We start from the raw sequence: 14,673 nt of genomic DNA on the forward strand, positions 1-14,673 counted from the left end.
TAAAAAATAAATATAGTAGTGACGCACCACCTACAAATGCGTCATTAGTAACCCTGGTTACTAATGGCGCACCAGCTGGTGGTGCGCATTAGTAGTTTTTGCACACAAAAAATATAGTAGTGGCGCACCACCTACAAATACGCCATTAGTAACCCTGGTTACTAATGGTGCACCAGCTGGTGGTGCGCCATTAGTAGTTTTGCAAAAAAAAATTATACTAGTGGCACAGCACCTACAAATGCGCCATTAGTAACCCTGGTTACTAATGGCGCACCAGCTGTTGGTGCGCCATTAGTAGTTTTGCACACACAAAATTATAATACTGTCGCACCACCTACAAATGCGCCATTAGTAACCCTGGTTACTAATGGCGCACCAGCTGATGGTGCGCCATTAGTAGTTTTGCAACAAAAAAAATAGTAGTGGCGCACCGATTGTGTGGTGCGCCATTAGTGTCCATCACACTAATGGCACACCTGCACATGGTGCGCCACTGCTATATAGTAGTGACGCACTATTTGTCTGGTGCACCATTAATGTCTATATCATCTATAGCCCTTTTCCTAGTAGTGTGGATGTGTGAGTAGTCCCCAGGATATGGTCTATTACTTCTATGAGAAATATTTTCCTGCCCATAAGAAGCAAGCTGCCTTGTAGGAAATATATAACTTTGCTCAACTCAAAGAAGAGAGTCTCCGACAAGCTTGGGGGAGGCTCGTCCAGCTACAAAATGCTTTGCCTGATCACCCTCTTAAGAAGAACGAGATACTTGATATCTTCTATAACGGACTTACCGATGCCTCTAAAGACCACTTAGATAGTTGTGCCGGTTGTGTTTTTAGGGAACGAACTGTAGAATAAGCTGAGACTCTACTGAATAACATCTTGATCAACGAGAATGCTTGGACTATTCCCGAACCACCTCCTAAGCCAACTCTGAAGCAAAGAGGTATTCTATTCCTCAGTCCCGAAGATATGCAAGAAGCCAAGAAATCTATGCAAGAGAAAGACATTAGCTCTGAAGATGTCAATAATCTACCACCTATCGAAGAGATCCATGGTCTCAATAACCCGATACAGATAGTGGAAGTAAATTCTCTGCGTAGGTTTGATGAGAGTGATATTCCTTTTGATAAACCTGCTAGCCTATGCTTTGATGAATTTGACAACTTTGTTGTCAAACAACAGAGTTTCAATGATTATGTTAGCAGACATTTGGAACAAAGTACTCGTATTCTTAGTCATTTAAGTGCTTGTGTAGACAGAAATGTTACTGATCTGAAGCTTCTCAGTAAACACGCCTCTATGATTACTACTCAGGTAGAACAAATACTTAAAGCTCAGAATGACCTGCTCAATGAATTAAAGGACAACTCTGTCAGAGTCATTACCAGAGGAGGCAAAATGACTCAGGAACCTTTGTATCCTGAGGATCATCCTAAGAGAATTGATCAAGATTCTCAAGGAATTAATGCAGATGCACCACTCATCCTAAGGAGAAGAAGAAGGATGACAGAAACCTGCATGATAGTTCACGAAATACTGTCACACCTGAAAACCAAATGATATTTCTGCGCCTGATGCAGAAACACAATCTGCTGATGAACATGAACCTGGTGATAATGTGGACAGCGATGTTCATAATAATGCTCAACCTAGCGAAGATAAGGAAAGTGGAGATTGAACCTACGGTTAATCCTGATAACCCACAACCTAAGAGATACGATAAGAATGACTTCATTGCTAGGAAGCATGGTAAAGAAAGGGAGCCATGGGTTCAGAGACCTATACCCTTTCCTCCTAAGCCATCCAAGAAAAAGGATGATGAGGATTTTGAGCGCTTTATTGAAATGATAAGACCCGTCTTTTTGCAGATGCGGTTAGTTGATATGCTCAAAATGTCTCTGTATGCCAAGTACATGAAAGATATCGTGACCAATAAACGGAAGATACCAGATCTTGAGATCTCCACCATGCTTGCCAATTACACTTTCAAAGGTGGAACTCCTAAGAAACTTGGTGATCCCAGAGTGCCCACTATACCTTGCTCCATTAAAGGAAACTACGTAAGAACTACCTTATGTGACCTTGGAGCCGGAGTTAGTGTTATGCCGCTCTCTCTTTATCGTAGACTTGAACTGGATAAGTTGACACCCACTGAAATCTCTCTGCAAATGGCCGACAACTCAACTGCTTTCCCTGTCGACATTTGTGAGGATGTGCCTGTTGTGGTTGCTAACACCACTATCTTAACAAACTTTGTTATCTTGGATATTCCCGAGGACGATGCCATGGTTGTCATCCTCGGAAGAGCCTTCTTAAACACTTCAGGGGTTGTTATACATTGCAACAAAGGCAATGTCACTTTCCATGTCAACGGTAATGAGCACACAGTGCACTTTCCGAAGAAATGATATCAAGTACATTGCATCAATGCTATCGAAAAAATTTAATCGATTCTTATTGGGAGCTTTGAATGCCATATTCCTCGTGTCAAGATGAAGTATGATTTGCTTGTTAGGGAGATTCATATCCCCATTGAGGTGACTTAGTGGCTATTCGAAAATTCTCCGTTCTCTTTTACGATTCGAGAAAAAGTTTTGTCATAAGGATTTGATCAACCCCATTGACGGATTTCTTTCGATGACCATGAAATGGATGAATCAAAGAGTCACATACCTCTGTTTTAAGCTTTCATTTTCTTTTGCTTAGAAGAAAAATGAAAGGTTTAGTTTAGTTTTTCCTATTTTCTGTTTTAGCGTCCCGGAGAAAAATACCCCGAAAATAAAAGTTCTCCGAAGGTCCTGAAAATCTATTATGATTTTTTCTGGAATATTTGAAAAATACTGGGACTGAGAGCTGGCCTGGGGGCCACCCCAGTGGGCCACAAGCCCTGTCAACGCGGCCACCCCCTGGCCGCGGAAGCAAGCTTGTGGGGCCCACAAGGCCCCCCTCCACTCACTCCAACTTCCATCCTCTTCTTCTTCCTCCAGAAAAACTTGTTTCGCAGCTCAAACCCGTGTTCCTGCTCATTTGAGTGTGATTTTCGATCTCCTTGCTCAAAGCATCATTCTCCGAACCGTTTTGGGGAAATTGCTCCTTGGTAAGTGACTCCTCCATTGGTCCAATTAGTTTTTGCTCTAGTGCTTTATCCTTTGCGTATTCTTGCTACCTTGGTGACCCTGTTCTTGAGCTTGAAATGTTGATTTTAGCTGGTCCCAAGTAGTTTTAGCGCGTGATACGGTCCCTAGGCACTAGTAGGAGTAGTTGCTACGAGTTGGGATAATCTTTATTCACTTTTCTTTCGAAGTCTCAAAAAATTTCAGATTTTTCAGAGCTAGAAAAGGAAAAAGATGAGGAGGTTCTTGAGAGGCTCTTCAAGCCGTAACCCCAAGGAGGATGAGAAGAATCACCCCAAGTACGTGGTTCCTCGAGTCACAGAAGTTCGAGCGTGCGAGTGGCCAAGTGATGATTTTTTACGCGCTACCGGGCTTTATGAAGACTTTTATCACTTGGTGGAGAACGCAGGTCTTACCGCGTTCGTTGAAGATAAGTGCTCACAATACCTCCTCCTCACCAATATTTTTGTTCAAAGCTTTAACTTTTATCCGAGGAAGAATCCTCCCATGGTTGAGTTCATGTTGTACGATATCCCCAGTGCATGACACTACACGATATTTGCAATGCATGCAAATTACCTTATGTCAGGGATATTCATGATCCTCGTCCACGGGACTTGGAGGATTTCATAGGCACTATTGTTGTTGGGGAGGAGAGAGGAGTGTCTCGCGCTAGATTTGCTAGCATACATTTTGCTGTGCTTCGGTACTTCTCATTATTTGTGGGAAAATGTTTCATTAGTCGTGGGGAGGCTGGATCACTTAGCTCTCCAGACCTTGCAGTTTTGCGCGAAGGCCTTTATAGCACTAAGACTTATAGCCTAGGTGCTATAGTAGCTCAGCGGTTGAAAACAAACTGTTCCAAAGGTGCCGTCTATGGAGGTATCTATGCTACTCGTCTTGCTAGACACTTTGAGATACCTATTAGACTTCGTGAGGAAGAAGAGATGCTTCTTCCTGAGAAATATCTGGATTATGACAGCATGGTTCGCCATGATTTTCTGGATAGAGATGCTAGTAGACGGATGATTTATAACCTGGTATTTAGTGAGGGTACTCGAGAGACTATTACTTTGCCTGCTCCTTCTTTGTTCGATCTTCATGCAAGCAGGTACACTATTATGCCCTCAGACATCTACGCATATTGGGGCTTGGCCCAACCACAGGTTCTCGTGCCCGAGCCGCCAGTCGAGTACCAGACGCCAGTTTATCAATGGGAGCCAGAGGAGCTCACACAGCAGTGGCATCCACAGTCCGCTCCGGAGTATCCCGGAGCTGGTTATTTCCCTCCTTGGGAGTAGACCAAGCTAGGCCAAAAGCCTAAGCTTGGGGGAGTACGTGTTCCCACCGACTTTACATTCATGCTTATGCTTTCACTTTGTTAGCCGTTGTTTACACTTTGCCACTGTATTATCCATGCTAGTTTATTTTTGTTTTCTTGTTTTCTTGTTTTGTGTCCTTTTAAGAAAACCCAAAAAGATTTTCCTTTCTTCTTTTGCTTGTTGGGAGCTTTCCAGTGCAAATAGTTTTCTTTTTCTTTGGGTCAAGGTAGAAGATATTGGTTACAATGTTTAGTGGCTCTTGCATGCATACCTGTTTAGCTTTCAAAGAGCCATATTACTTTCTCTTCTCCTTTGTGTTTGCCTGCAGATTTCAGCTTAGTCCAATGCACGAGCACGCTTATTATTGTTCACATCGTTCGATCGTGCAAGTGAAAGGCAATAATGACGATATATGATGAAGTGACTGAGCTTGGAAAAGCTGGTATGAACTCGATCTATTTTGTTTTTTAAAATATGACTACCTTGTCGTCCCAGATTCAGCTTTGTTGTGAGAGAACCATGTTTGCACTGACAACTTAGAAATCGTAGTTGCTTATGCCATGCTTATTTACCTAGGAGCTTATAATGGTTTGTCTTGAATGCCAACATAGATTTGAGATTGCTATGATGTAGTATGATAGGATGATATTCTCCTTTGAATGATTCAAGTGGTTTAACTTGGCGCATGTTCATGCATGTAGTTGAAACAAAATCAACATAGCCACTATGATGTTCGTGTTCATGGTGATTTATATCATGTTCATGCTTGCACTCCATGTTAGTCAAACTCATTGCATCTTGATGACCGTTGTCGCTCTCTAGTTGGTCGCTTCCGAGTCTTTTGCTAGCCTTCACTTGTATTAAGCGGAATACGGCTTGTGCATCCACTTCCATAAACCCAAAAGTTTTTCCATGAGAGTCCACCATACCTACCTATTTGCGGTATTTACCTGCCGTTCCAAGTAAATTTCCATGTGCCATTCTCTAAACCTTCAAGAAATAATCTGTTTTGCATGCCCGAACCGCTCATGTGGTGACAGGGGGCTATTGGTATCTTCCATGTTAGGCGTGTTATCCTCGACATGTGTTTATTCACTATCATTCACGAGAAAGGGGCCGGTAATTGGAATTCCCAGTTCCACGCTTAAATCAAAACATAACTGTAAAACAAGACTCCTCCCGGATTGATGTTAGTATGGACGGTACCCGAGGACTTGGCTAGCCGTGGAGTGTGATTGATTGGTGGTGGGGGAGTTAAAACTTTACTTTTCTGTTTGGGAACCGCCTATAGCATGAGTAGCGTGGAAGATATTGAGAACTCTTGGTCATTGCGTTGACAATGAAAGCATGCCACCCAAAATTATTATCTCTGTTTTCAAAGCTTGAGCTCTGGCACCTCTGCAAATCAATGCTTCCCTCTGCGAAGGGCCTGTCTATTTATTTTTCTGTTGAGTCATCCTCTTCTTATAAGCACCAATTAGAGAGCACCTCTGTCATTTTTATGCCTTGCTTTTGATTGATATTGAGTATGACTATCACTGGATCTTTGTTGCTATGAATTACAATGTTTAGTCAGCCCTTGATCTTTAAAAGTGCTCTGCATTTATGTTTTACGGTCTCAGAAAGAGCTAGCGAGATACCACCTATTCATATTGCTTCATGCTTGTTTTGATTGAATTTTGGTATCTGAAACTCATTATTATTTTCTCACTAGCTGATTATGCCATTGGTATTAGTTTACCGTGAGACCTTTGTGTCACTTGCTTATGTGGTTAACTTGTGATCTTGCTGAAATTCTGGTTATGAGTTAGACATAGTTGCAACAACAAGATCAAATAGAGTTTGTCAAAGTTTTTCTTTCTCTTTCGGTTTGTCAACTCAGTTGCTTGAGGACAAGCAAGGTTTTAAGCTTGGGGAGTTGATACGTCTCCATCGTATCTACTTTTCCAAACTCTTTTGCCTTGTTTTGGACTCTAATTTGCAAGATTTGAACGGAACTAACCCGGACTGGCGCTATTTTCAACTGAATTGCCATGCTGTTGTTTTTGTGCAGAAATGAAAGTTCTCGGAACGTCCTGAAAATTTACGGAGAATTTTTCAGGAAAATAAGAAAAATACCTGCGCAAAGATCCACTAGAGGGGATGGGCCAATGGGCCACAAGCCCTGTTGCCGCGGCCACCCCCCTGGCCGCGACAACCAAGCTTGTGGGGCCCACATGGCTCTGCCGCCCCCAAACTCAGCTCTATAAATTAACTTTCGCCCAGAAAAAAAATCAAGAGAGAAGATTTCGTCGCGTTTGCGATACGGAGGCGCCGCCACATCCTGTTCTTCATCTGGAGGACACATCTGGAGTCCGTTTTGGGCTCCAGAGAGGGGAAATCGTCACCATCATCATCATCAATCTTCTTCCCTCTCCAATTCCATGAAGCTTTTCATCGTTCGTGAGTAATCTATTCGTAGGCTTGCTGGGCGGTGATGAGTAGGATGAGATCTATCATGTAATCGAGTTAGTTTTGACGGAGATTGATCCCTAGTATCCACTAAGTTCTGAGATTGATGTTGCTACTACTTTGCCATGCTTAATGCTTGTCACTAGGGCCCGAGTGCCATGATTTCGGATCTGAAATTATTATGTTGTCACCCAATATATGTGTGTTTTAGATCCGATCTTGCAAGTTGTAGTTACCTACTATGTGTTATGACCCGGCAACCCCGGAGTGACAATAACCGGAACCACTCCCGGTGATGACCATAGTTTGAGGAGTTCATGTGTTCACCAAGTGCTAATGCGTTGTTCCGGTTCTTTATTAATAGGAGAACCTTAATATCCCGTAGTATCCTTTTGGACCCCGCTGCCACGGGAGGGATGGACAATAGATGTCATGCAAGTTCTTTTCCCTAATCACGTATGACTACACACAGTATGCATGCCTACATCACATTGACGAACGGGAGCTAGCCACATATCTCTCCGTGTTATAACTGTTGGATGATGAATATCATCCAAATGAATCACCGACCCATTGCCTACGAGTTTGTCCCACTGTTGCTGTTACTTGTCTTGCTCTACTGCTATTGTTGTTACTACTGTTGCTGCTACTGTTACTTGCTACTGTTGCTACTTGCTATTGTTGCTACTTGCTACTGTTGTCACTACTGTTGTTCCTTGCTACTGTTGTTACTCGTTACACTGCTACTACCTGCTACAATACTGGTTCGCTCGGCGTAGACGGTAAAAGACTATTTTCGTCTACTCGCAACTTCTCGCGCCATTGATACAACAGTTAGGAATAGTCTGCCGTCAACAGATTGTTTCTGGCACCGTTGTTATCATACTACTTTGCTGCTGATACTTTGCTTGCAAATACTAATTTTTCAGGTGTGGTTGAATCTGATACATTCAGCTGCTAATACTCGAGAGTATCCTCTCACTTCTTGCCTGGTGAATCAACAAATTGGGTCGAATACTCTACCCTCGAAAACTGCCGCGAACCCACGCGCTGGTGGGCCATTGTAAGACAATTGTTAATTGTTGAGCAACTCGGAGCAGTTCTGGCTCTGTTGTCGTGAAGGCATCAAGCCAGGGACTCGTCAACAACATTCTTCTAGTGTCGTTGCCGAGGACTGCCGTTAGCAAGGCGTTACTCTATTCTTTTGAACTTAATACACTAGATGCATGCTCGATAGCGGTCGACGTGTGGAGTAATAGTAGTAGATGAAGAAAGTATCGGTCTACTTGTTTTGGACGTGATGCCTATAGATATAATCATTGCCATAGATAACGTCACGACTTTGCGCGGTTCTATCAATTGCTCGACAGTAATTCGTTCACCCACCGTTTACTTGCTTTCATGAGAGAAACCACTAGTGAACACTACGACCCCCGGGTCTATTCACATCTATCGTCTCCACTTTCACTTTTACTTTGCTTTGTTTACTTTTTGCTTTCAGTTCTCACTTTACGAACAATCTAAAAGGGATTGACAACCCCTTCATAGCGTTGGGTGCAAGCTCTTTGTGTTTGTGCAGGTACTTGTGACTTGACGCGATCCTCCTATTGGATCGATACCTTGGTTCTCAAAGTGAGGGAAATACTTACCGCCAATGTGCTACATCACCCTTTCCTCTTCAAGGAAACACAAACGCAAAGCTCCAAGGCCGTGGGGAAATCCTTTGCATATTTTCCAAGGAAGTCCCTATAGGCGTAGCCCGTAGCAGAAGGATTCCTGGCGCCGTTGCTAGGGAAGGTCTGTTGTCGCAGTAGCAGAAGGATTTCTGGCACCGTTGCCGGGGAAGGTTTGTTGTCGAAGTAGCACCAGGTTTGGCTTTAGTCCCGGTTCGTGTCTTGACCTTTAGTCCCGGTTCGAGACACGAACCGGGACTAAAGGGGTTTTGATTTTTTCCTATTTTAAAATTTGTTTTCTGTTTGTAATTTCTGGTTTAAATTACTTATATCTTTTAGGATATTTGATGTTTTTGAGTGATTCTTTTTGCATTCGATTCAAAATTTTGTCTAGTTTCTGTTTGTGCCATTAGTTTTCAAATTTGAATGGTTTAAATTTGAATTTGTTCACATTTTCTTCAAACCCAAATTGTGAATAACTTGAGTTTACAAATAGTTTTTAATTTAATTCTTTTTGCTCCTAGTCATCTATTAGATTGTTGTCACAGTAAGATTTATTTGGTTATTTTAGAACAATTTAAATTAGGATTTTAATTCAAACAATATTGTTTTGCTTATATAGTTGGTTTAGTCATTTAATTATTGTTTTTTTATTATTCTTAGTTAGTTCTTTCTGTAGATTTTAACATGTTATAGTATGGTGCATATTGAATGCATAAAATGTCTGGTATTAAAATAATTTTAATAAAATGCCTTTGTAGCAGATGGGTTTTCGTCTGAAACCTTGATACTACGAAGCAGATGATCCAGCTTGCACACGAAGTGCATCCAGTGTTTGTCATAACTCTCTCAACTTTTTAGCACATGTCATGTGGGTGAAATGATGATACCATGCCAACTTTCAACCTTATCAGAGTTCACTTGTAGTGCTTTTCAATTTCAGGGTCAATTATCTCAAAACAATAAGTAAATGCATGAAAAATACCAAATGAAGTCAGAAAATGTTGAAATTTATGATGTGGCTTCGAATGGTGTATTTTGAGCACACAAAAAGTATGGATTTCAAATAATTTCAAAAAAAATGAAATCCCTTTGCAAGAGATGAGTTTTCGTTCGAAACCCTGATACTTCGAAAGAGATTGTCCATTTTGTACACGAATTGCATCCAGTTTTTGTGGTAACCCTCTCAACTTTTTAGCACATGCTATGTGGGTGAAATGATGATACCATGCTAAGTTTCATCCTTTTCAGAGTTCATTTGTTGGGCTTTTCAATTTCATGGTCATTTAGGTCAAAATAATCATTAAATGCATGAAAAATAGCAAATGAAGTTATAAAGGGTTGAAATTTTAGGATGTGGTTTTGAATGGTGCATATTGAATGCACAAAATGCACAAAAAGTCTAGAGTTGAAATAAGTAAAAAAATAAAATGCCTTTGTAGCAGATGGGTTTTCGTGTGAAACCTTGAAATACTTCGAAGGAGATGGTTCAGTTTGTACACAAAGTGCATTCAGTTTTTGCCGTTACCCTCTCAACTTTTTAGCACAAGCTATGTGGATGAAATGATGATATCATGCCAAGTTTCAACATTTTCAGAGTTCATTATAGTGCTTTTCAATTTCAGGGTCATTTAGCTCAACATAACAAATAAAGTTAGAAAGCGTTAACTCTGGCTTGGTTAACCTTAGTTGTGACTCTGACGGGGACGGTGCTAGCAGATTTAGTCGACGGGTATGATTGGACTCTTGGCTAAAGGGGGATTCTGAAATTTTCAAACTCTACCACCCCCCCCCCCCCCCCGGTGGACCGTCTTTTTTAGTTTTGTAGAAAATAAACAAAAATGATAAAATCTTCAAAAAATAAAATCCTTTGAGATGTAGTTACATTTTAGTGTCTAGTTGGTATAGAAATTTTGAGATATGAATTTTGGAATTTTTTGCAAAAAATTAAAAAAATGTAAAACGGCCATAACTTTTGCATACGACGTAAAAAAAGTTTTATATATAAAAAAACTAGAGAAAAATTGGGACTCGATTTCACCCGGGCTTGCCCGGTGAAGTTTTCTTAGATGCTCAAAATTCCAAATGTAAAAAAAGTTATTTCAAAAAAAAGTTTTTTCCAGAAAAATAAGGGAAAAAATTATTTTAAAATATTAGTTGTTTTCATTGAAATTCACTATTATTATTATCTAGATAGTTTATTTTAATAATTTTCTAAATTCAAAAAATTAAATCATGTGACATGACATCAAGACCCGAGGTTGTTTAGGATTGATAGCTTACTATTGTGAGGAAAACAACAAGTGCAGACTTGGCAACTAGGAACGATAGAACAAGAAAGTTAAGTGTGCTCGGGCTGAAGCAGTGAGAGGATGGGTGACCGGCCGAGAAGTTAGACGATTCGGAATGAGTGATCCACGCTAGAGCAGTAAGGATGGGATTAGAGATTAAATTGTCAAATAAATCAAAGATCTGAAAATTGGAATAAAACAAATAAAAAAATCAAAAATAAAAGTTGATTTTTAAAAAAATCCTACCTTTTCGGGTCAACCAAACAAAATAAACAAACGGATCCTTTAGTCCCGGTTCATAACTAGAACCACGACTAAAGGTACTCCCTCCCCCTCGCTTCCAACCCCGGCACGTGGAGGGCCATTAGCCCCGGTTCGAGGCAGAACCGGGCCTAGCATTAGTCCCGGTTCCTGAAACGGGACTAATAGCCAAACGAATCGGGGCTAAAGATCATTTTTTTTACTAGTGAAATCGAACATTCTTGTCAAACAAAAGGTAATACTATGGATCCCTATTACACTGACAAAAGGTAGTACTCTGTGTGTTTAGACGGGATTCTTCAGATATATTTAGTCACGTATAGCTTTTGTATAGTAGAAAAGTAAGAATAAATTAGATGGCGGCCGCACAGATCTTAACGCACAAACAAACTGCGGATGCGTTATCGGTAGGTAACTTTCAAAACTATTTTCTGGTCGATTTACTCCGATTACAATCACAATCGGGATAGCATAGCTAGCCCCATCTGTCGGGCTTTCCTTAATGAAGACGCATATATGCATGGCTGGTACAAGATGGAATGGAATCCGGGTGGGCTTCGGATCCGCGCGCAGAAGGAAACAAGTTATGCATGCATGGTGGCGGTGAATACCCAATACGTAGCCTAGTCGAAAACGAGCTCTCATGCGTTATATACGTACGCATGTTCCAGACAGAGAAATGTTTGTCTAGCTAGAGCTCAACCCTAGCTCCCTCTTCCTCGATCGATCGTCTGCTTCCACCTCCGATCATCGATCACGATGGCGGCCGGCAAGCGACCAGCTGCCGTCCTCGACGCCGGCCACATGACGCATCAAGAACCAGAAGCAACCTTGTGCAAGAGGAGGCGCGTCCGCATCGGCACCACGACGGCCTTCGAGTTCGAGGACACGCCCTGCCTCGGCGAGGGCAGCTTCCGCGCCGTCCTCAAGGCGCGGCACCGCGTCACCGGCAAGACCGTCACGATCAAGGTCATCCGCTCCACCGACGATCCTGCCGTCGCCAACAGAGAGATCGAGAAGGAGGCTGGCTTCCTCGAGGCCTGCAGCCCCAACCCTTACCTCGTCGGCTCCCATGGACTCTTCCGCGACCCGGCCACCCACAAGCTCTGCCTCGCCATGGACTACGTCGGGCCCAACCTCCACGCCTTCCTGTCCGAGAGGCCGCCGCTCCCGGAGGCCATCGTGAAAGCCTACATATGGCAGCTCCTCACCGGCGCCAACAAGATGCACATGCACCGGATCGTCCACCGCGACATCAAGCCGCACAACATCCTCGTCGGCCAAGGAGGAAAGATCCTCAAGATCTGCGACCTCGGGCTGGCCATGTCCTTGGAGACCGCCAAGTTGCCGTACCAATTTGCTGGAACCAAGCCCTACATAACGCCCGAGATCCTCCTGGGGAAGCCGGACTATGATGAGGGCGTCGACACGTGGTCGCTGGGATGCGTCATGGCCGAGATGCTAACCGGAAACATGTTGTTCAAAGCCGACAAAAAGGAAGACAGGATTGCCCAGCTCTCGGCTATCTTCCGCGTTCTCGGGTTACCTTGGCCGGAGGTCATCGCGGCCAAGGTGCCGCAGGCGCAGCACAACACGCTGGGAAACCTGCTCCCCAGGGAGACCTTGTCCCAGGACGGGTTCCAAGTCTTGAAAGGGCTTCTCGAGTGCAACCCAGCTAAGCGGCTGACGACGGCCGCCGCGCTCCAACTCCCGTGGTTCGCGCCCAAGCTCCACACCGACGACAACGTGCCAGAGCTGCCGCCAAGAAGGAACGTTCTGCAGATGAAGATCGTTCAGACGGGGACACTAGAGAAGAAGACTGTGTTGCGGATCAAGTTCGCTGCGGCAACACCCAAGAAGAACCTGGGGCGGATCAAGGTCATCCTGCCTGCGACGTCAGGAACCAAAAAGAACCTGTAGCGGACCAAGGCCATCCCACCGGCGACACCAACACCGGACATGAAAAACGTGCTCAAAATACGACTTGCGGTTTGGAACAAGCCATGCAGCAGTGTAGCTAGCTACTCCCTCCGTTCCTAATAGAAGACCTTTTAGAGATTGCACTATGAACTACTCCCTCCGTTCCTAAATATAAGTCTTTTTAGACATTTCATCAGGGGATTACATACGTAATAAAATGAGTGAACCTACACATTAAAATATGTCTATATACACCCGGATGTAGTTTCCTATTGAAATGTCTAAAAAGACTTATATTTAGAAACGGAGGGAGTAAATACGAATGTACATAGACATATTTTAGAGTATAGATTCACTCATTTTGCTTCGTATGTAGTCTTCTAGTGGAATCTCTAAAAGGTCTTATATTTTGGAACGGAGGGAGTAGATGGTTGCTAGCATGTGTGCTTCGCGTAAGGTGCAAACCATAGCATGCGGAGCTCCACGTACTTTGGTGATTGTCTTTCTTCTGACGTTTTGAAACCTTATGTATTGTTCATTTGGAAAGGACTTGTCGTCCTTGTCCATCTAGCTGTGTATGTATTCCAATTGCTTGGAGATAATGTCGAGCATAAGCCGTAAATCGGTCATGTTCAATACAGTGTATATATCTTCACCATTGCCCTTGTGTATATGTTCTTTTGTTAATCTAGCAGAGTTGTTGTGCAGCATCATCAATGCATCAAATATGTTAAGTATTTATTTTTATACCATGTACATATCTTTACTTCTATTTATCCTCTTCATTCCATAACACATAACATTGGGCATTGATACATTTCTATAGTGTATCTCTGACCTGTATTTTCCAAACAAAATATATGTTTATATTAATATTGCCAAAAAGAATTAAGAAACACTACCAGAAAAACCATAGTTGCTGACGGCTGTATCTACGCCGACGGCAGCAGTCGGCACCTTCAGAGCTATGCCGACAGCCTCCGCCTGGCCGTCGGCGTACCCATACCGTCGGGCTATCCGCATCTATGCCTACGACCACCGTCGGCATAGAAAGGTTGTCGGCCTAGTTGAGAGTATGCCTACAGTTGTCGTGGGCATACACGAGCTGTCGACATAGCTGTGGGCCCGGTGACCCCTTTTGTGCCGGGAGGCTAACACCGTCGAGTCTACGTCGATGGCTGGACGACTGGCCATCGACATACATACGCATGCAACGTCACCGATCCAGGGCGCACCGACCACCTGTCCTGGCCCGCAGCTATGCCGTCGGCATACGAGCCACATCATCGATCCACGTGAGCGTCGTCGGCATGGTGTTATTTTTCCCGTTCTACTTGTTTTCTCTTTTTTATTTATTGTTCTTTCTCTCAAAACTAATTTGATTAACTTAAATGTGCCATATCTGAACAAAAAACATAGCTCAATTATATATCAATTGCCCCCCTCACGGACGTCGCTCCCGCCGTGATACGGAGGGGGAAACGGTCCACACGGAGGGAATCTGGTTAGACGGGACGGGGTACGTGGGGTGTAGCAAACACGCCAGGTCTTGTGGTGGGCCCTCCAACACATGTGGAAGCGTGGTGGTACGCGAAATCACCCGGCACGCGGCTGCGAGGGTGTGCCCCCCTCGCGG

The 14,673-nt window shown here is 43.3% G+C and overlaps 1 protein-coding gene across 1 annotated transcript; it reads left to right on the forward strand.

Annotated features, from left to right (window-relative positions):
- The first annotated feature begins 11,876 nt into the window (after nt 1–11,876).
- LOC123448433 (putative cyclin-dependent kinase F-2) lies at nt 11,877–13,037 on the forward strand. Its single transcript, XM_045125308.1, has one exon. The coding sequence runs from the start codon at nt 11,877–11,879 to the stop codon at nt 13,035–13,037; it is 1,161 nt and encodes a 386-aa protein (XP_044981243.1).
- The last annotated feature ends 1,636 nt before the right edge of the window (nt 13,038–14,673 follow it).

Source organism: Hordeum vulgare, chromosome 4H (assembly GCF_904849725.1).
Source record: "Hordeum vulgare subsp. vulgare chromosome 4H, MorexV3_pseudomolecules_assembly, whole genome shotgun sequence".
In the NCBI taxonomy this organism is placed as follows: domain Eukaryota; kingdom Viridiplantae; phylum Streptophyta; class Magnoliopsida; order Poales; family Poaceae; genus Hordeum; species Hordeum vulgare.

What these genes read in the sequence shown, in the direction of transcription:
- LOC123448433 (XM_045125308.1), top strand. Translation starts at nt 11,877, where the DNA reads ATGGCGGCCGGCAAGCGACCAGCTGCCGTCCTCGACGCCGGCCACATG.